Source organism: Oncorhynchus mykiss, chromosome 2 (genome assembly GCF_057628025.1).
Source record: "Oncorhynchus mykiss isolate SJ-2025 chromosome 2, ASM5762802v1, whole genome shotgun sequence".
NCBI lineage: Eukaryota > Metazoa > Chordata > Actinopteri > Salmoniformes > Salmonidae > Oncorhynchus > Oncorhynchus mykiss.
In genome coordinates this window covers 27,744,840-27,767,635 of record NC_143023.1, presented here as the reverse complement: position 1 = coordinate 27,767,635, position 22,796 = coordinate 27,744,840, and the positions used below count along the sequence as shown (strand labels likewise).

The 22,796-nt window shown below is 48.1% G+C and overlaps 1 protein-coding gene across 4 annotated transcripts in view; it reads right to left on the bottom strand.

Moving 5' to 3' along the window:
• The window catches only part of LOC110485836 (triple functional domain protein), a 149,624-nt gene that overhangs the window by 58,295 nt on the left and 68,533 nt on the right, over positions 1 to 22,796 (bottom strand). For all 4 annotated transcript variants that reach the window (XR_016485648.1, XM_021557045.3, XM_090195238.1 and 1 more), the window contains 6 exons: positions 21,941 to 22,063; positions 7,916 to 8,107; positions 6,339 to 6,470; positions 5,872 to 6,102; positions 3,877 to 3,999; positions 2,163 to 2,354 (listed from right to left, as the gene is read on the bottom strand). Coding sequence is in view for 3 of the 4 variants with exons in the window: in XM_021557045.3 (XP_021412720.3) it covers positions 2,163 to 2,354; positions 3,877 to 3,999; positions 5,872 to 6,102; positions 6,339 to 6,470; positions 7,916 to 8,107; positions 21,941 to 22,063 (993 nt within the window). In the remaining variant the exon portion in view is untranslated. The remainder of the gene's footprint in view (positions 1 to 2,162; positions 2,355 to 3,876; positions 4,000 to 5,871; positions 6,103 to 6,338; positions 6,471 to 7,915; positions 8,108 to 21,940; positions 22,064 to 22,796) is intronic.

The following is a 22,796-nucleotide window of genomic DNA, read 5'->3' as shown; positions in this document are numbered from 1 at the left end:
AATGTTCCATTGGCTGGCAACATTCTTATGCCTTGCTTGCTAGCTAGCCAATAACGGCTAACTTACAGTCACATCAAACAGTGTAGCCAGAATAACAACAAAGTAGCTGCATTTGCATTTGTTTAAGCTATTTTCTAGTGACATTTATTTGGATACATCCATAACATTGAACTAATGAGTGTGGTGTCAGGCAAATAACCTCACACTCAGCGTCAACAAAACAAAGGAGATGATCGTGGACTTCAGGAAACAGAAGAGGGAGCACCCCCCTATCCACATCGACTGGACAGTAGTGGAGAAGGTGGAAAGGTTTAAGTAACTCGGCGTACACATCACAGACAAACTGAAATGGTCCACCCATACAGACAGCGTGGTGAAGACAGCGCCTCTTCAACCTCAGGAGGCTGGAGAAATTTGGCTTGTCACCGAAAACACTCACAAACTTTTACAGATGCACAATCGAGAGCATCCTGTCGGGCTGTATCAACGCCTGGTATGGCAACTGCTCCGCCCACAACCGTAAGGCTCTCCAGAGGGTAGTGAGGTCTGCACAACGCATCACCAGGGGCAAGGACACCTACACCTAGATCATCAAGGACAACAACCACCCGAGCCACTGCCTGTTCACCCCACTATCATCCAGAAGGCGAGGTCAGTACAGGTGCATTAAAGCAGGAAAAACAGCTTCTATTTCAAGGCCATCAGACTGTTAAACAGACATCACTAACATTGAGTGGCTGCTGCCAACATACTGACTCAAATCTCTAGCCATTTTAATAATTAAAAATTGGATGTAATAAATGTATCACTAGTCACTTTAAACAATGCCACTTTATATAATGTTTACATACCCTACATTCCTCGTCTCATATGTATACTGTACTCTATACCATCTACTGCATCTTGCCTATGCCGTTTGGCCGTCGCTCATCCATATATTTATATGTACATATTCTTATTAATTCCATAACACTTGTAAGGTAATTGTTGTGAACTTGTTAGATTACTTGTTAGATATTAATGCACAGTCAGAACTAGAAGCACAAGCATTTCGCTACACTCACATTAACATCTGCTAACCATGTGTATGTGACCAATACAATTTGATTTGATTTGATGATGCGCGATTTCACCTAGCATAGGTGTGCTCTCTCATCAGGACACTGTTGTTCAGAGGAGCTAGCCAACAACACAACTAACACAATCTCTTCAAACTGAAGCTGGAAAGACTGCAAACTAGCTGCACTTCATTTCGTTTGACCTGTTTTCTATTGATATTTCTCTGTATATATCCATACAATTTATGTCAATTCATGACTTCGACTGTCTCAAAAAAGTTGCCTGTCTGTCTCATCCCAACAATTGACTCCCGACACCTTCATTACTAATGTGACAGAAGGAATTTGAACATTTAAACAATGTTGCAAATGTCGGAGAGACATACAGCAAGGTTTATACAAATCTCCTCTGTTGAAAACTAAATGTTAGCATAAAAAAAATGTGAGATAATGTCTAGATGCTTTTTATAGTGGAGATACATTTTATAAGTGGATTGCGCAGTCAGATGGAACAGAGTAATTAGGAATTTTATCGTAATAGATTTAGCCGGTGGTAACTTATGGAAAAGACACTGGCTGGAATGTGGTTTTAACCAATCAGCATTCAGGATTAGACCCAACCGTTTTATAAATACAATATAATGCACGCAAGCACACACACTCACACTTCCACTCTGTTGTGTGCCCGTACTGATGTAATAAATTCTTCATGTCGCTAAACTCCTGTACCTCTTACTACCCTGGCTGGCTGTCATCTCTTTCACAACCCTAACTGGGCTGGGACGAGGGGGGAGTTTGAACTCCTTTAAAGGTTGAACTTAAACTTTCCTCAGGGTGAGCAGGGGAGAACCCTCACACAGCCCTACCATGAGAACATCTACACCAGATGTCAGTACACCTCTAGAGGGGTATCAATATTACAACAGCTAGCTGGCAGGTCTCAAGTCGTTTCACACTCAGATTCATGCAATTTAATAGACTCTGAGCCATAGCCCTGACTAGAGACATACTGTAGATCGAATACAACAATAACTTTCATTAGTACAGTTTTTTCAACAGGTACAGATCTACTGTATAAGCCTATAAGGGGACCCAGACTCGTACCTCTTTAACGTGAGTATGGAAGGCCACAGACATGTCCAGGAGGACCTTACGTTGCTCCACGCGACGTACAAAGTCCTGGATGCGGTCCTCTAGCTGGTGGGCTGCCTGGTAGATCTCCTCTGGATCACATTCTCCTGTCTGGGCCAGCTGCTCTGCTGCCTCCAGCAGCTTGTCAGCGTTAGTATAGGTGTTCTGGATAGGGGGACATTAGAAGAGACATTATGCGGACTGCCACATTACAGGTAATTATAAACTCAGCAAAGAAGGACCCTGTCTTTCAAAGATAATTCGTAAAAATCCAAATAACTTCACAGATTTTCATTGTAAAGGGTTTAAACACTGTTTCCCATGCTTGTTCAATGAACCATAAACAAATAATGAACATGCACCTGTGGAACAGTCGTTAAGACACTAACAGCTTACAGACGGTAGGCAATTAAGGTCACAGTTATGAAAACTTAGGACACTAAAGAGGCCTTTCTACTAACTCTGAAAAACACCAGAAGAAAGATGCCCAGGGTCCCTGCTCATCTGCGTGAACGTGCCCTAGGCATGCTGCAAGGAGGCATGAGGACTGCAGATGTGGCCAGGGCAATATATTGCAATGTCCGTACTGTGAGACGCCTAAGACATCGCTACAGGGAGAAAGGACGGACAAGTGATCGGCCTCGCAGTGGCAGACCACATGTAACAACACCTGCACAGGATAGATACATCCGAACATCACACCTGTAGGACAGGATAGCAACAACAACTGCCCGAGTTACACCAGGAACTCACAATCTCTCCATCAGTGCTCACACTGTCCGCAATAGGCTGAGAGAGGCTGGACTGATGGCTTGTACAATTGTTGTAAGGCAGGTCCTCACCAGACATCACTGGCAACAACGTCGCCTATGGGCACAAACCCACCGTCGCTGGACCAGGCAGGATTGGCAAAAAGTGCTCTTTGCTGATGAGTTGCAGTTTTGTCTCACCAGGGGTGATGGTCGGATTCACTTTTATTGTCGAAAGAATGAGCATTACATGAGCATTACACCAAGGCAATTACAATGAGCATTACACCAAGGCCTGTACTCTGGAGCGGGATCGATTTGGAGGTGGAGGGTCCGTCATGGTCTGGGGCGGTGTGTCACAGCATCATCGGACTGAGCTTGTTGTCATTGCAGGCAATCTCAACGCTGTGCATTACAGGGAATACCTCCTCCTCCCTCATGTGGTACCCTACCTGCAGGCTCATCCTGACATGACCCTCCAGCATGACAATGCCACTAGCCATACTGCTCGTTCTGTGCGTGATTTCCTGCAAGACAGGAATGTCAGTGTTCTGCCAAGGCCAGCGAAGAGACATGATCTCAATCCCATTTAGCATGTCTGGGACATGTTGGATCAGAGGGTGAGGGCTTGGGCCATCCCCCCCCAGAAATGTCCGGGAACTTGCAGGTGTCTTGGTGGAAGAGTGGGGTAACATCTCACTGCAAGAACTGGCAAATCTGGTTCAGTGCATTAGGAGGAGATGCACTGCAGTACTTACATGTATAACAGCTGGTGGCCACACCAGATACTGACTGTTACTTTTGATTTTGACCCCCCTTTGTTCAGGGACACATTATTCAATTTCTGTTAGTCACATCTCTGTGGAACTTGTTCAGTTTATGTCTCAGTTGCTGAATGTTGTTATGTTACTCAGTTACTGAATGTTGTCCCAGCTCACCTGGGCCACCTCCTCAAAGTCCTCGTGTCTCTTCTGTAGGGCCCGAGCTCTGTGTAGGGACTTCCCCACTCCTGTATGCTTACTGAGGAAGGCTTCACCATGGTTCTCTATCCAGTCCAGCACCTGCACACGCACACACACACACACACACACACACACACACACACACACACACACACACACACACACACACACACACACACACACACACACACACACAGGGGCGAGAGTGAGAGACTGAAATACCCCTGGTACAGAGAGGGTTTGCCAGAGCCGTGTCTAATAAAGGCTGTTATTAGGACCCTAGAGAGATGTAGCACATGCTCGATCACAACATATGTGTACAGTGATAGGCCTTAGGATAGTCGCTACTTGGAATCAGATACGTTGAGCGTTTGGTTGAGCCTGCCTGCTGGCTACAATGGAACCAATTAAATAGGCTAGTCCCGAAAATGCACCCCCAGCACTGCATGCAGGCTCAATTAAATGCTTGAAGCATTTGCAAGAAAACAGATACTATTTGAACCCAGGTATGGTGACTACTAGCCTATGAACAGGGACATTATTGGTCTGTATGCGCTGATCTGATGTGCTGCGCCACAAGGGGGAGCTTTGGGACTTTCAGCCTGACGAACTGTGTCTGGGACAGTTCTACAGACGGCCCTGTTCTGTTCAAGGCTGCTGCCATAACATAATGCCTTCCCAGTTCAGACCCACCCTCTACCCTCTGCTCTGCATCACTGTGCCAAGTCGGGGTCTGCGTCTCAAATGGCCCCCTATTCCTAGTCCATAAGGTTTTGGTCAAAAGTAGTGCACTATGTAGGGAATAGGGTGTTATTTGGGAAACAGCCTGGTACTTTTAATAAGGAAACATGGATGAAGAAATCCATAATCCACTACAGACCAACGTGTCAGCCTTTCTATGGACTGTGATAATATATCTCAGTTAATAACGGCCTTATTATTTATTGAACAGATGGGTGGCCAGCTGCCTCATCTCACTATTATTGCTGAATAGAAGAATAAACAGGATTTTGATTGTGGTTTTTCAAGGTCTCTCCTCTTAGAGCGCATCATTCTATGGGACATATGGAACACGCAACACATTACGTGGCAGTAAATTGGATTACCATGGCAACTAGTACGTATCAGGAGAGAGAGAAACAGAGAGAGAGGGAGAGAGAGAGAGAGAGAGAGAGAGAGAGAGAGAGAGAGAGAGAGAGAGAGATGGAGAGAGAGAGAGAGAGATGGAGAGAGAGAGAGAGAGAGAGAGAAAGAGAGAGAGAGAGAGAAACAGAGAGAGAGGGAGGGAGAGAGAGAGAGAGAGAGAGAGAGAGAGGGGGAGAGAGAGAGAGAGGGATAGAGAGAGAGAGGGAGGGAGAGAGAGAGAGAGAAAAACAGAGAGAGAGAGAAAAACAGAGAGAGAGGGAGAGAGAGAGAGAGAGAGAGAGAGAGAGAGAGAGAGAGAAACAGAGAGAGAAACAGAGAGAGAAACAGAGAGAGAAACAGAGAGAGAGAGAGAGAGAGAGAGAGAGAGAGAGAGAAAAAAAAACAGAGAATAGCGAGCATGTCCACAGGGCACAGAGAAGTAGATACCAGCTCAGTCCTAATCACAAGGGTCTGTCAGCCACTCACAAAGATACGTTTTCACTCTGAAACCCCAGGAGCCACTGAAAACGCTTTGAAGAAAGTGGAGATGGATAAATGTACCCCGCAAAATTACAACACAGTTCTCTTTAGTTTTGAACATGCATGAAAATCAGGTTTTATATGAATAAACACTGTACAATAGGTATAGTGGTCCCTGACAATGATGTTAGGGTGTCTGTGTATTATGAATTCTGTATGTTTGTTCGTGTGTGTCTGTGTGTATGTTTGTGTCACTCTGTGTGTGTGTGTGTGTGTGTGTGTGTGTGTGTGTGTGTGTGTGTGTGTGTGTGTGTGTGTGTGTGTGTGTGTGTGTGTGTGTGCCTGCCTCTTCCTGAGCATGTGTACCTGCTGGACGTCCTGTTGGAAGACACAGAGCTGCAGGCGCTGGTGAAGCCGGACCTTGCGGTGTTGCCAGATGTTTTCCAGTTGTCTCTGGTGGTGTAGCACCTCGTGGATGATGTCCAGTACGTGGTGCACCGCCTTGGAGTAGTTGGCCGAGGCCGTCAGCGAATCAGCACTACCCGGGGTCAGGGGCCGCTGCAGCTTGTCCAATAGGGACTTCCCGTCTTGGCTCACCTGGAGAGGAAAGGAGAAGATAGGAGAGATCCCAGGTGAGGTGGGGAAAAGGTTGACAATGAACTTTGAAAACACAAATGAATCTGAATTAAACAGGATTTCTTTAGTGCATGTTGCAGATGCTATTTATTTTACTTTAAAGCACGACGACACAAAAAGTGCTTATCACTGACTAATCCCTTCAGTACATGAGCACTGGGCACCAGAATTTGTAGTGACTGCAGGCCCCATAGTACCTCAGAGTAGGCAGTGGTGATGTGCTCATAGAGTCCTGTGTGATGGTGGATGGTGTCCTCCAAGTCCTGTAGCTCAGAGGGCAGGTCTCCTTCTCCACACGCCTTACACCACGGCTCCACGTTACCCATGTACTGGAGGAGACACACACACACACACGATCACACATTATAATGGTAATCACAAGGGTGTGTGTGCATGGTGGTGTGTGGTACAGAAAGAAAAGAGACCAAAACCTATAGAAGGTTAAAGGTAAATTATGGTGATTCTCAACAGCGCATGAGTTCTACTACTTGAACACTATTCTATTCTAGAAGGAATAAATAACGTCATGACTACCTAAATGTACCACAGCATTTGTGGTACATTCATGTGCAATCATCCAACCACAGTAACTAGCGCACACAAAAACACTTCTTCTAAAATACAAAAACGTGTAAATAGCAAAAACAGGCATTGAAAAATACTTATAATTGTCCTCGTGTCTGTCTCTCTAACCCTCCCTCTCTGTCTCTGTCTGCCTCCCTCAATCCCTCCCTGTCTCCCTCCCTCCCTCCCTGTCTGTCTGTCTGTTTTATATATCAGTCAATTACACATTCATGGTAGGGGACGAAAGCAACACATTGCCTTGCAGGCAGCCCTAGCTAACATTATTATTAGCTCTGCATCATCCCAGCAGCGTACTACAATGCCATTAAGAGATAGGACCTATTTTCATCTGTTCCTGTGGGAGCTGGCCAGGGAGAGGAGGAGAGGAAAGTACAACAGAAAGTAGAGGCACTTCAGGAGAATACTGATACAAAACAAGTGATTATTCTAGAAATGGAAGGATGAAGAGAGCGGAGATAAAAGACATAGGCATCATGTCATAAAAAAATGTCAGTGTGTGCGTCTCTCTCTCTCTCTCTCTCTCTCTCTTTGTGTTTCTCCTCAACCACCCCCCCCCGTTCGTCCCCAGACTGACAGAGCGGTCTAGAACCATGGTAAAGAAACACAGACACACACGCGCACATAACTCAAACTTAGCTTCACATGCCAACCGCACACAACCAAACATCAGATACAACACCTCCTCATGAATCCGTTTGTTGGAAAACACATGACAGCAACTAGGTCCAAATAGAAAATGGGCTTACAATACAGCCTCTTCCAAAGCAGGGGAAGATTCAATTTATGGAGTAGCTTCAAATCCTTGCGGACAGTAGGGTACACAAACATGTAGTCTATAACAATACTGCCCACCCTGCTACTCTGGACATCTGGTTTTAACCTGACCTCATGCACTACAATAGAGGTGAAGAGAGAAGAATGCAGAGAGGGATGAGGAGAAAGGAAGACAGACGGGAAGAAAAAGCTTAAGTGATGAAAGACGAATGAAAGGAGGGGGAGCAAATCGAGGCAGAGAGAGGAAAAGAGAGAGGAAAATAACAAGAGTGTGGGTCTCTGTAGGAGCACACCGCTGGAACAGGTAGTAGAGGCTCAGAGTGTTTTGGCCCTTTCCTGTTCAATCTGGAAAATCACAATGTGTGTGTGCGAGTGTTGTTGTGTGTGTGTGTGTGTGTGTGTGCTTCCTCCTCACCTGGTCCACCTTCAGGTGGAAGGCAGCAGACATCTCCAGTAGGGTGGAGCGTTCGTCCAAGGCAGCAGCGAAAGCCTTCCACTCCTGCTCTAACTGACCTGAGATCTGCTGGATCTGCTGCGATGCGTAGTGCCCAGACTCCAACAGACGGTTCCCCACAGACATGATGCGGTTGATATTTACATAGACATTCTGGAAGGAGAGTGGAGGAGACATATTAGATATTCTGTAAGAGGGGAGAAGACATGACGAGGTTAATAGTTACATAAACATTCTATAAGGAGAGGGAGGGGACATGATAGACATTCTGTAAGGAGAGGGAGGGGACATGATAGACATTCTGTAAGGAGAGGGAGGACACATGATAGACATTCTGTAAGGAGAGGGAGGGGACATGATAGACATTCTGTAAGGAGAGGGAGGGGACATGATATACATTCTGTAAGGAGAGGGAGGGGACATGATAGACATTCTGTAAGGAGAGGGAGGGGACATGATAGACATTCTGTAAGGAGAGGGAGGACACATGATAGACATTCTGTAAGGAGAGGGAGGGGACATGATAGACATTCTGTAAGGAGAGGGAGGGGACATGATATACATTCTGTAAGGAGAGGGAGGGGACATGATAGACATTCTGTAAGGAGAGGGAGGGGACATGATATACATTATGTAAGGAGAGGGAGGGGACATGATAGACATTCTGTAAGGAGAGGGAGGGGACATGATAGACATTCTGTAAGGAGAGGGAGGACACATGATAGACATTTTGTAAGGAGAGGGAGGACACATTATAGACATTCTGTAAGGAGAGGGAGGGGACATGATAGACATTCTGTAAGGAGAGGGAGGGGACATGATAGACATTCTGTAAGGAGAGGGAGGACACATGATAGACATTCTGTAAGGAGAGGGAGGGGACATGATAGACATTCTGTAAGGAGAGGGAGGGGACATGATAGACATTCTGTAAGGAGAGGGAGGACACATGATAGACATTCTGTAAGGAGAGGGAGGGGACATGATAGATATTCTGTAAGGAGAGGGAGGGGACATGATAGACATTCTGTAAGGAGAGGGAGGACACATGATAGACATTTTGTAAGGAGAGGGAGGACACATGATAGACATTCTGTAAGAAGAGGGAGGGGACATGATAGACATTCTGTAAGGAGAGGGAGGGGACATGATAGACATTCTGTAAGGAGAGGGAGGGGACATGATAGACATTCTGTAAGGAGAGGGAGGGGACATGATATACATTCTGTAAGGAGAGGGAGGGGACATGATAGACATTCTGTAAGGAGAGGGAGGGGACATGATAGACATTCTGTAAGGAGAGGGAGGACACTTGATATACATTCTGTAAGGAGAGGGAGGGGACATGATAGACATTCTGTAAGGAGAGGGAGGACACATGATAGACATTCTGTAAGGAGAGGGAGGACACATGATAGACATTCTGTAAGGAGAGGGAGGGGACATGATAGATATTCCGTAAGGAGAGGGAGGGGACATGATAGACATTCTGTAAGGAGAGGGAGGACACATGATAGACATTCTGTAAGGAGAGGGAGGACACATGATAGACATTCTGTAAGGAGAGGGAGGACACTTGATAGACATTCTGTAAGGAGAGGGAGGGGACATGATAGACATTCTGTAAGGAGAGGGAGGGGACATGATAGACATTCTGTAAGGAGAGGGAGGACACATGATAGACATTCTGTAAGGAGAGGGAGGACACATGATAGACATTCTGTAAGGAGAGGGAGGGGACATGATAGACATTCTGTAAGGAGAGGGAGGACACATGATAGACATTCTGTAAGGAGAGGGAGGACACATGATAGACATTCTGTAAGGAGAGGGAGGGGACATGATAGACATTCTGTAAGGAGAGGGAGGACACATGATAGACATTCTGTAAGGAGAGGGAGGGGACATGATATACATTCTGTAAGGAGAGGGAGGGGACATGATAGACATTCTGTAAGGAGAGGGAGGGGACATGATATACATTATGTAAGGAGAGGGAGGGGACATGATAGACATTCTGTAAGGAGAGGGAGGGGACATGATAGACATTCTGTAAGGAGAGGGAGGGGACATGATAGATATTCTGTAAGGAGAGGGAGGGGACATGATAGACATTCTGTAAGGAGAGGGAGGACACTTGATATACATTCTGTAAGGAGAGGGAGGGGACATGATAGACATTCTGTAAGGAGAGGGAGGACACATGATAGACATTCTGTAAGGAGAGGGAGGACACATGATAGACATTCTGTAAGGAGAGGGAGGGGACATGATAGATATTCCGTAAGGAGAGGGAGGGGACATGATAGACATTCTGTAAGGAGAGGGAGGACACATGATAGACATTCTGTAAGGAGAGGGAGGACACATGATAGACATTCTGTAAGGAGAGGGAGGACACTTGATAGACATTCTGTAAGGAGAGGGAGGGGACATGATAGACATTCTGTAAGGAGAGGGAGGGGACATGATAGACATTCTGTAAGGAGAGGGAGGACACATGATAGACATTCTGTAAGGAGAGGGAGGACACATGATAGACATTCTGTAAGGAGAGGGAGGGGACATGATAGACATTCTGTAAGGAGAGGGAGGACACATGATAGACATTCTGTAAGGAGAGGGAGGACACATGATAGACATTCTGTAAGGAGAGGGAGGGGACATGATAGACATTCTGTAAGGAGAGGGAGGACACATGATAGACATTCTGTAAGGAGAGGGAGGGGACATGATATACATTCTGTAAGGAGAGGGAGGGGACATGATAGACATTCTGTAAGGAGAGGGAGGGGACATGATATACATTATGTAAGGAGAGGGAGGGGACATGATAGACATTCTGTAAGGAGAGGGAGGGGACATGATAGACATTCTGTAAGGAGAGGGAGGGGACATGATAGATATTCTGTAAGGAGAGGGAGGGGACATGATATACATTCTGTAAGGAGAGGGAGGGGACATGATAGACATTCTGTAAGGAGAGGGAGGGGACATGATAGATATTCTGTAAGGAGAGGGAGGGGACATGATATACATTCTGTAAGGAGAGGGAGGGGACATGATAGACATTCTGTAAGGAGAGGGAGGGGACATGATAGACATTCTGTAAGGAGAGGGAGGGGACATGATAGACATTCTGTAAGGAGAGGGAGGGGACATGATATACATTCTGTAAGGAGAGGGAGGGGACATGATAGACATTCTGTAAGGAGAGGGAGGGGACATGATAGAAATTCTGTAAGGAGAGGGAGGGGACATGATATACATTCTGTAAGGAGAGGGAGGGGACATGATAGACATTCTGTAAGGAGAGGGAGGGGACATGATAGACATTCTGTAAGGAGAGGGGAGTAAATTGTAAAGTGTTACCAATATTTACATAGACAGAGGGAGGCAGGGGGAGGGAGGGAGAAAGACAAAGATAGAGCGAGAAGGAGAGGGAGTGAGACAGACAGACAGACAGGGTGACAGACAGAGAGGGAGGACAACAGGGAGCGAGTCACAGACAGGCAGGAAGGGAGGAGAGACGGAGACAGAGAGGGGCGGTAGACGGACAAACATAAAAACAGACAGAGACAGAGAGAGAAGGAGACAGACAGACAGAGAGGGAGACAGACAGACAGTGAGGGAGGGAGGGAGACAGACAGACAGAAAGGGAGGGAGACAAACAGACAGAGAGGGAGACAGACAGACAGAAAGGGAGGGAGACAAACAGACAGAGAGGGAGACAGACAGACAGTGAGGGAGGGAGACAGACAGACAGAAAAGGAGGGAGACAAACAGACAGAGAGGGAGACAGACAGACAGTGAGGGAGGGAGACAGACAGTGAGGGAGGGAGACAGACAGTGAGGGAGGGTTAGAAAGACAGAGATCAACACAGGGTGGGCCATGGCTACAGACCCAGCCACAGGAGTGCCTACGTCCATAGTAAGGGCTTGGGAGGCTGGTGAGAAGTTAACACAGGACACACACAACACAACCTACTGTACACACACACACACACACACACACAACCCAGTCCAAATCAAACACCCAGAGAGACTATTACTCACTGAGAAGAGAACAGAACCCCTCCAGTCCAAACGAAAACACCAGCTAGCCTTGGCCTCTACTCTCTTACGTTACAGTGAACAGAGGGGAGGTAAACTGTCAACTGGAAACAGACAATAAGGGGACTACTATCATAGTGCTAAGTGCCTGTATTGTGAAACCAAACAAATCTGCATCCTGTCGAGAAAATACATAGAATGGTAAAGCCAGAAATGTGTACAGAACTGAGAATATCAGTGAAGTCAAAATATTTTTGTTGTTGTAGCATTTTCAGTGAAGTACAAAAACACTTGAGATTCATGGTAAATTACATGTTACAACATTTCAAAATGGTCACCCAACTGCTGAACCAACAAACACAGCCAATCAAAAGCTAAAGGAAGTGACGGTGAGCGTGTAGCGGGCAGCTGATCTTAGTTATCCTGTGAAGCGTAGCGAGCCGAGCGGAGTGGAGGGGCTACACCCGTGGGAGAGGAGGAAGTCCCTCTAGTCTGACCACATGTCCACATGCTTCCACTCAGCCAGCTCCAGCCAGCCCCGACGGACACCCACAACACTGTGTGTGGCTGGGTGGGGAGAGAGAAGGGGAGGTGAGGATAAGGGAGTGCATAGCAGGAGATCCACCCAGACAGAAAGGAGGTTCAGTCACGGGTCATGACTTTCTCCCTCTCCTTTATCACCCATATCACAGTGATAATCACAGGGCTTAAGGCCACACCCCTCACTGCCTGCCTGCTGCTCAAAACATAACACTTTGGATGGGTTTTATTGTGGTAGTACAGCTTTTAATCCAAAGAAAAGTGAATAGTGGGATCGAGTGTATGGTACAGTCACACACAGGCTTGTACTAAAACAGTGGTCATTACTTTCCAGTCCTATTGGCTCTAGTACAGCTCAACAATGGCCAAGCTTCCCCTGTTTGAGAAGCCCTTTTAGTAGGCTTCCTCTTTCATGTGGTCAGAGCTACAACGTTATCCCAACGGTTTAATGAGGTGTTTATGGGAGACGAGCTCTCGCTGCCAGCTGTAGACACACACACACACACACAGTTGATGAGCTCTCGCTGCCTGCTGTAGAGATCTACGGCATGCTGGGTAATTAAGGTTAGGGATCGATACCCTCCCTGACGCTGTCAGTGTCATCCTACTACTCGCACACTAAAACCAAAACAACACCAAAACAACACCATGTCTCTTTCATTTTGGTCCATGAAGCTGTTGTGACAAGATAGACATAGATCAGCAAACACAAATTAATTATTCAGTTTTACATGCAGGAATGTTAGCATTCAATTACCCCTGGCTGAAACAATTACAGGTTTTTGTAGCCTGGTTTTTATCTAAATGAGAGGCTTTAATGAATCACACAACACCGCAGTGTGCTCTGAAACAGAGGTGCGCTGAATCCTCATTATACTAATCCAAGGGAACATCAATGGACCAATGTTCAACATCTCTGTCTGTCTGCAAACACTTTTGAAACTGATGCGAGTTGTGAACACCACAAGCGGACAAACAGACAGACATACGGACGGGCAGAACGGACACACACAGGGCTGGGCTAGATAAAGACATCTGCCCTCCTGAAAAACGACAAACGCCTCTGACTCCGACGACATCTGTGAAGCATTTAAATGAGAGGTTAAATAACATCCTCTCTTCACTACGTCTTCATTCCTGGATGTAAAACGACAGACAGCATGGTATCTTAGCCAGGGGAGCTAGACAGAGGGCAGGCCTAATGTAAAACGACAGACAGCATGGTATCTTAGCCAGGGAAGCTAGACAGAGGGCAGGCCTAATGTAAAACGACAGAGAGCATGGTATCTAAGCCAGGGGAGCTAGGCAGAGGGCAGGCCTAATGTAAAACGACAGACAGCATGGTATCTTAGCCAGGGGAGCTAGGCAGAGGGCAGGTCTAATGTAAAATGACAGACAGCATGGTATCTTAGCCAGGGAAGCTAGACAGAGGGCAGGCCTAATGTAAAACAACAGACAGCATGGTGTCTTAGCCAGGGAAGCTAGGCAGAGGGCAGGCCTAATGTAAAACGACAGACAGCATGGTATCTTAGCTAGACAGAGGGCAGGCCTAATGTAAAACGACAAGCAGCATGGTATCTTAGCCAGGGAAGCTAGACAGAGGGCAGGCCTAATGTAAAACGACAGACAGCATGGTATCTTAGCCAGGGGAGCTAGGCAGAGGGCAGGCCTAATGTAAAACGACAGACAGCATGGTATCTTAGCCAGGGGAGCTAGACAGAGGGCAGGCCTAATGTAAAACGACAGACAGCATGGTATCTTAGCCAGGGAAGCTAGACAGAGGGCAGGCCTAATGTAAAACGACAGACAGCATGGTATCTTAGCCAGGGGAGCTAGGCAGAGGGCAGGCCTAATGTAAAACGACAGACAGCATGGTATCTTAGCCAGGGGAGCTAGGCAGAGGGCAGGCCTAATGTAAAACGACAGACAGCATGGTATCTTAGCCAGGGGAGCTAGGCAGAGGGCAGGCCTAATGTAAAACGACAGACAGCATGGTATCTTAGCCAGGGGAGCTAGGCAGAGGGCAGGCCTAATGTAAAACGACAGACAGCATGGTATCTTAGCCAGGGGAGCTAGACAGAGGGCAGGCCTAATGTAAAACGACAGACAGCATGGTATCTTAGCCAGGGGAGCTAGACAGAGGGCAGGCCTAATGTAAAACGACAGACAGCATGGTATCTTAGCCAGGGAAGCTAGACAGAGGGCAGGCCTAATGTAAAACGGCAGACAGCATGGTATCTTAGCCAGGGGAGCTAGACAGAGGGCAGGCCTAATGTAAAACGACAGACAGCATGGTATCTTAGCCAGGGGAGCTAGGCAGAGGGCAGGCCTAATGTAAAACGACAGACAGCATGGTATCTTAGCCAGGGGAGCTAGGCAGAGGGCAGGCCTAATGTAAAACGACAGACAGCATGGTATCTTAGCCAGGGGAGCTAGGCAGAGGGCAGGCCTAATGTAAAACGACAGACAGCAAGGTATCTTAGCCAGGGGAGCTAGACAGAGGGCAGGCCTAATGTAAAACGACAAGCAGCATGGTATCTTAGCCAGGGGAGCTAGGCAGAGGGCAGACCTAATGTAAAACGACAGACAGCATGGTATCTTAGCCAGGGGAGCTAGACAGAGGGCAGGCCTAATGTAAAACGACAGACAGCATGGTATCTTAGCCAGGGGAGCTAGACAGAGGGCAGGCCTAATGTAAAACGACAGACAGCATGGTATCTTAGCCAGGGGGCACTAGACAGAGGGCAGGCCTAATGTAAAATGACAGACAGCATGGTATCTTAGCCAGGGGAGCTAGGCAGAGGGCAGGCCTAATGTAAAACGACAGACAGCAAGGTATCTTAGCCAGGGGAGCTAGACAGAGGGCAGGCCTAATGTAAAACGACAAGCAGCATGGTATCTTAGCCAGGGGAGCTAGGCAGAGGGCAGGCCTAATGTAAAACGACAGACAGCATGGTATCTTAGACAGGGGAGCTAGACAGAGGCCAGGCCTAATGTAAAACGACAGACAGCATGGTATCTTAGCCAGGGGAGCTAGACAGAGGGCAGGCCTAATGTAAAACGACAGACAGCATGGTATCTTAGCCAGGGGAGCTAGGCAGAGGGCAGGCCTAATGTAAAACGACAGACAGCATGGTATCTTAGCCAGGGGAGCTAGGCAGAGGGCAGGCCTAATGTAAAACGACAGACAGCATGGTATCTTAGCCAGGGGAGCTAGGCAGAGGGCAGGCCTAATGTAAAACGACAGACAGCATGGTATCTTAGCCAGGGGGAGCTAGACAGAGGGCAGGCCTAATGTAAAACGACAAGCAGCATGGTGTCTTAGCCAGGGGAGCTAGGCAGAGGGCAGGCCTAATGTAAAACGACAGACAGCATGATATCTTAGCCAGGGGAGCTAGACAGAGGGCAGGCCTAATGTAAAACGACAAGACAGCATGGTATCTTAGCCAGGGGAGCTAGGCAGAGGGCAGGCCTAATGTAAAACGACAGACAGCATGGTATCTTAGCCAGGGGAGCTAGGCAGAGGGCAGGCCTAATGTAAAACGACAGACAGCATGGTATCTTAGCCAGGGGGAGCTAGGCAGAGGGCAGGCCTAATGTAAAACGACAAGCAGCATGGTATCTTAGCCAGGGGAGCTAGGCAGAGGGCAGGCCTAATGTAAAACGACAGACAGCATGGTATCTTAGCCAGGGGAGCTATGCAGAGGGCAGGCCTAATGTAAAACGACAGAGAGCATGGTAACTTAGCCAGGGGAGCTAGGCAGAGGGCAGGCCTAATGTAAAACGACAGACAGCATGGTATCTTAGCCAGGGGAGCTAGACAGAGGGCAGGCCTAATGTAAAACGACAGACAGCATGGTATCTTAGCCAGGGGAGCTAGGCAGAGGGCAGGCCTAATGTAAAACGACAGACAGCATGGTATCTTAGCCAGGGGGAGCTAGGCAGAGGGCAGGCCTAATGTAAAACGACAGACAGCATGGTATCTTAGCCAGGGAAGCTAGACAGAGGGCAGGCCTAATGTAAAACGACAGACAGCATGGTATCTTAGCCAGGGGAGCTAGGCAGAGGGCAGGCCTAATGTAAAACGACAGACAGCATGGTATCTTAGCCAGGGGAGCTAGGCAGAGGGCAGGCCTAATGTAAAACGACAGACAGCATGGTATCTTAGCCAGGGGAGCTAGACAGAGGGCAGGCCTAATGTAAAATGACAGACAGCATGGTATCTTAGCCAGGGGAGCTAGGCAGAGGGCAGGCCTAATGTAAAACGACAGACAGCATGGTATCTTAGCCAGGGGAGCTAGGCAGAGGGCAGGCCTAATGTAAAACGACAGACAGCATGGTATCTTAGCCAGGGGAGCTAGACAGAGGGCAGGCCTAATGTAAAATGACAGACAGCATGGTATCTTAGCCAGGGGAGCTAGGCAGAGGGCAGGCCTAATGTAAAACGACAGACAGCATGGTATCTTAGCCAGGGGAGCTAGGCAGTGGGCAGGCCTAATGTAAAACGACAGACAGCATGGTGTCTTAGCCAGGGGAGCTAGGCAGAGGGCAGGCCTAATGTAAAACAACAGACAGCATGGTATCTTAGCCAGGGAAGCTAGACAGAGGGCAGGCCTAATGTAAAACGACAGACAGCATGGTATCTTAGCCAGGGGAGCTAGACAGAGGGCAGGCCTAATGTAAAACGACAGACAGCATGGTATCTTAGCCAGGGGAGCTAGACAGAGGGCAGGCCTAATGTAAAACTCCTGGAGGACCCGGGTTAAAGGGAAAGTAAACACTGGGCCAGGCCTAATGTAAAACTCCTGGAGGACCCGGGTTAAAGGGAAAGTAAACACTGGGCCAGGCCTAATGTAAAACTCCTGGAGGACCCGGGTTAAAGGGAAAGTATACACTGGGCCAGGCCTCTGCACAGTATCCATTGAGTGATCACATTACATACACCACCAAGGCTTACCCACACAGCAGCATACCACAGAACCTTCCTCTGTCTCTCAAGCATCACACATACTGAGCAGGGAGGGTCCACTCCACAGAGGAAAATACTGCCACTTATACTGCTGTCACAAAGCCCATTTTTGCATGGCAAAGATATGAAGTGTGGCCGCTTTCCATCTCAACATCCCAGACTTGGGTAAATCAAAACAAATGCAATCAAGAGTTATTTGTCTACGCCACAGGGACTGGTCCGACACCGGGTGTATAGTGACATGTGAACATGATAATGATAGTGTTTCCATTGTGTTTTCGGTGTAAACAAACAGGCAACATTACAGATAGGAGATAGGATCAGGATGGAACAGGAAGAACTAATCAATGAGACTGACACAGTAATGGAGGGCTTGGCATACGCCAATAACCCAAGGCTAAGTCCCAAATGGCACCCTGTTCCCTATATAGTGCACTACTTTTGACCAGGGCCCATATGGCTCAAGTCAAATGTAGTGCACTGTATGTAGGGAATAGGGTGCCATTTGGGACACAGACCTAGGCCCTGAGACTCTGAGAGGGTGAGGGAAGAGAACGTCTTGAACAGGAAGCTCCTGGGGTTACTGACTGGCTTCTCCAAAATGAGGAACACAACAGAAAGGCTATTTTTATTTCATATTTACCTTGTTTTAATATTCACACAGAGAGGAGACACTAGTAGACTAGGCCACAATGACATCACATGTCCATTCTAGCATTACCATTTCTATTATGTGTTTCAAACAGGCTTCCATTCTGTCGCTATCGGAATGCCATCTGCTTTTCTATTGAACTGGTTTTGAATTTCTGGGTCGTTTCTCTCCAAAGTGGAACCATAGAGTTTAATGTTACAACACCCCCATAGGGGGCAGACTACCATCACATGTCCATACTTTTAATTCGCATACTACAAATGACATAATCATAGCAGATCATCAGCCTCAGCCTAAATGGCTGATCTCTAGTCTAGCTGGGGAATTGGGGATATTAGGATATTTACTCAAGGTGGCAAAAAGCATATTTATCACAACAGTGAACGCATTAACACATTGTGATTAATACTGCTGCTGTCCATGATGCTTTCATTGTGATAATCTGCCCTTTCAAACATACGCACACACACATTTTACCCTCACAGTATCATCATCAGCAACTAGCTCTACCTCCCAAATTTGATCCTGGCAGTCACACAGTCTTTCTAGTCAACAGGAAGCATGGCATCCTGGTGAAAAGGAGGCGTCAGTCCCTCTGTTTCAGAATCCCCCTGCCTGTTGTTGACACTGCACAGTGATGGCTAAGTCATGCACAATAATGCCTGTGTGACTGTGACCAGGGCTGGGTCTAGGTCTGGGTGATCCCCCTGCCTCAATGGGGCCTGTCTGTCTGTCCGCTTCTCAAAACAAGCTAGGCTGGCTCAGCACAAGTGGTTCCCAAACTGTTGGGCGAGGAGTCAGCAGAAAAAAGAAATGCAATTATTTTTTTAAGGAACTCAGTCCGGATTTGAACTTACTCTTGAAAGTTGTAATAGAAGAATGCACAAGGTCCCATTTGGAAATTGGGTAGTGCATCATCAGTTCTTCTTGTCTTGTCAGTCATTGCAGACCTTAGAGCTATTTATAACTTGTCAGAAATGTCCAGATCAACTAGCCCATGTCTACGTTTTTAAATTCCGTTTTTTTAGGCCCTTTATATTGTTGTAATTTTTTGTCACTCAAATATCACATGAATACACAATAGTCATGGCAAAATGTATAGAATTGCTATAAAATGTGCTCCCTCTCCGGCCTCTAGGTCACCAGGCTGCTCGTTATGGCGCACGTCTGTCACAATCGTTACGCGCATTATGACACTCACCTGGACTCCATCACCTCCTTGATTCGATAGGCTCCCATCCCTCAGCTGGCTGGATAGGCTGCCATCCCTAAGCTGGTTCGATAGGCTGCCATGCCTCAGCTGGCTCGATAGGCTGCCATGCCTCAGCTGGCTCGATAGGCTGCCATGCCTCAGCTGGCTCGACAGGCTGCCACGCCTCAGCTGGCTCGATAAGCTGCCATGCCACAGCTGGCTTGAATGGCTGCCATGCCTCAGCTGGTTCGATAGGCTGCCATGCCTCAGCTGGCTCGACAGGCTGCCATGCCTCAGCTGGTTCGATAGGCTCCCATGCCTCAGCTGGCTCGACAGGCTGCCATGCCACAGCTGACTTGACAGGCTGCCATGCCTCAGTTGGCTCGACAGGCTGCCATGCCTCAGCTGGCTTGACAGGCTGCCATGCCTCAGCTGGCTCGACAGGCTGCCATGCCTCAGCTGGCTCGACAGGCTGCCATGCCTCAGCTGGCTCGACAGGCTCCCATGCCTCAGCTGGCTTGACAGGCTGCCATGCCTCAGCTGGCTCGACAGGCTGCCATGCCTCAGCTGGCTCGACAGGCTGCCACGCCTCAGCTGGTTCGATAGGCTCCCATGCCTCAGCTGGCTCGACAGGCTGCCACGCCTCAGCTGGCTCGATAGGCTGCCATGCCTCAGCTGGCTTGACAGGCTGCCATGCCTCAGCTGGCTTGACAGGCTGCCATGCCTCAGCTGGTTTGATAGGCTGCCATGCCTCAGCTGGCTTGACAGGCTGCCATGCCTCAGCTGGCTCGACAGGCTCCCACGCCTCAGCTGGCTCGACATGCTCCCGTACCTCAGCTGGTTCGATAGGCTGCCATGCCTCAGCTGGCTCGATAGGCTCCCATGCCTCAGCGAGATCGATAGGCTGCCATGCCTCAGTGGGATCGATAGGCTGCCATGCCTCAGCGGGATCGACAGGCTGCCATGCCTCAGCTGGCTTGACATGCTCCCATGCCTCAGCTGGTTCGATAGGCTGCCATGCCTCAGCTGGCTAGATAGGTTCCCATGCCTCAGCTGGCTAGATAGGTTCCCATGCCTCAGCGAGATCGATAGGCTGCCATGCCTCAGTGGGATCGATAGGCTGCCATGCCTCAGCGGGATCGACAGGCTGCCATGCCTCAGCTGGTTTGACAGGCTGCCATGCCTCAGCTGGTTCGACAGGCTGTCATGCATCAGCTGGTTCGATAGGCTCCCATGCCTCAGCTGGTTCGACAGGCTGCCATGCCTCAGCTGGCTCGATAGGCTCCCATGCCTCAGCTGGCTCGACAAGCTGCCATGCCTGAGCTGGCTTGATAGGTTCCCATGCATCAGCTGGCTCGATAGGTTCCCATGCCCCAGCGGGATCGATAGGTTCCCATGCCACAGCGGAATCGATAGGATGCCATGCCTCAATGGGCTCGATAGGCTGCCATGCCTCAGCGGGATTGATAGGCTGCCATGCCTCAGCGGGATCGACAGGCTGCCATGCCTCAGCTGGTTCGATAGGCTCCCATGCCTCAGCTGGCTCCCATAGGTGGTAGGCGCGGGATGTTCCCCAATGCAGGACGGGGGGGTTTGGGAACCCTTGGAATAGATGAATACGTCCAAGGAAACAATGTCATACAGAAAGAGCACTGCAACTTAGTGTAAATGTACTTTACAGTATTATACCACCATACAATCTAGAGCTAGGTTCCCCAACTGGCGGCCTGCAGGCTGAATTCATTGTTAGACATAAAAAACTGCAAAAACAGTTCCAAGGGATTTTAATTTAGGAAATCTGTTCCAAAGTATTTCCATGTATAATAGAGAGATGTGATCATATACAAATGTAAGTAAGATTTGAAATTATTATGTTTTAGTCAAAAATGATATCTGTTTGGGCTTCTTGTGGTCAATTTGTAGAAATGATTTGTAATTACTGCATGTTCCGGCCCCATGACCACCCGCTCAAGAGAAAAATCGGCCTGCGGCTGAATCTAGTTGATGATCCTGATCCAAAAATACAGCACAACAAGAAGCTAGGGCTTCAATTCATGCCCTCATTTTCCCCTTTAGGTCCCATGAGCAGCAGAGAGTAGATGGGGGCCGGAGCTAGGGTCCTGTACTGACTACTGACAGCCAGGGCAAGAAACAGGAGAGGGCAAGGACGAGTGGAGGGAGAGAGGGCAGGGAGACCAAGTGATTCATCATCTTCCCCTACAGAACACAGCTAGGGCTGTTTAACCCTGCAGGCAGCCAGGGAGGTTCAGGGCGGGCAGCACACACATACACGCACACATACAGACAGACACACACAAACACACACATGCAGGAGATGGATGGTTGTCTCAACCTCACACTGCATGTGGTAGCTACTGGGAGGACTGTTTAGTTTAACCCATCATTATGTGGCCCATTTAAAGGGGGGTGACTATAAATAAGCTATAGATTACTATAAATAAGGTATAGACGACTATCAATAAGCTTCAATGTATTTTAACACAAAGCTGAGGGGTACAGTAGTTTATGGTCATTGTAAATGTTTATGGTCATCAGTAAAGTAGAAGAGTGTATTCTTACCATACAGTTCATGGCAAAGTGGTTGTGCTGGGTCTGCAGCTCCCCGGCATGCTGGTGGTTCCCTCCTATCTCTGTGTAGCTGGTCAGGAACAGGCCCTTGTTGTGCATGATCCAGTCAAACATCTGTGGGCGGCGCGACACACACACAGCCATGGGCACACAAACACGCACACAGGCAGGCACAAGCACACAGAAGAAGGTCTCTATTAGCAGGTACTGTATCTTACAGCTCTGGAGGGGTGAGAGAGAGAGACAGAGAGAGGGGGGAGGGGGGGCTGGGGTAAAGGCTGATGATATGGATGTTTAGACACTCAGGAAGGCAGATGGAATGACTCCAGTCCACTGTATTGAACTGTGTGTCAGCCTGACCCTAGTGTCATGTTGTCATACTGCCTAGACTCGTGATGTTGCCACTGGGAACGCCAGACAGCTAGCATGACAAGAAACCTTAGCGTGACAGCTACCATTTCAACTTGACCTCTGAGACATGCTTTAATAACCGGGGACAATAATAACATGCCTGGGGAGGAAGAGGAAGAGGAGGAGGTGGTGGTGTGGGAATAGGAGGAGGAAGAGGAGGTGGTGGTGGGGAGATGTAATTAATGCTTTGCTCTGACTAACTGACAAACATGTTTGTTTCCACAGCAGGGACGCGTCACATCACCATCTGGCTGATAGCTGCATGACATCCATATAACTGTAGCTGGGTCTATGCACACTGACAGGCTATGGGCCATTACAGTATACTGCAAACAAGCATCATTACTCCTGCAGATACCTATCCCATTCTGTTTGCTATGAAGTAATATTCTCAGTGCAAATCCAGACTTCACTGGTGAGCTTGGGATGCTTTCTT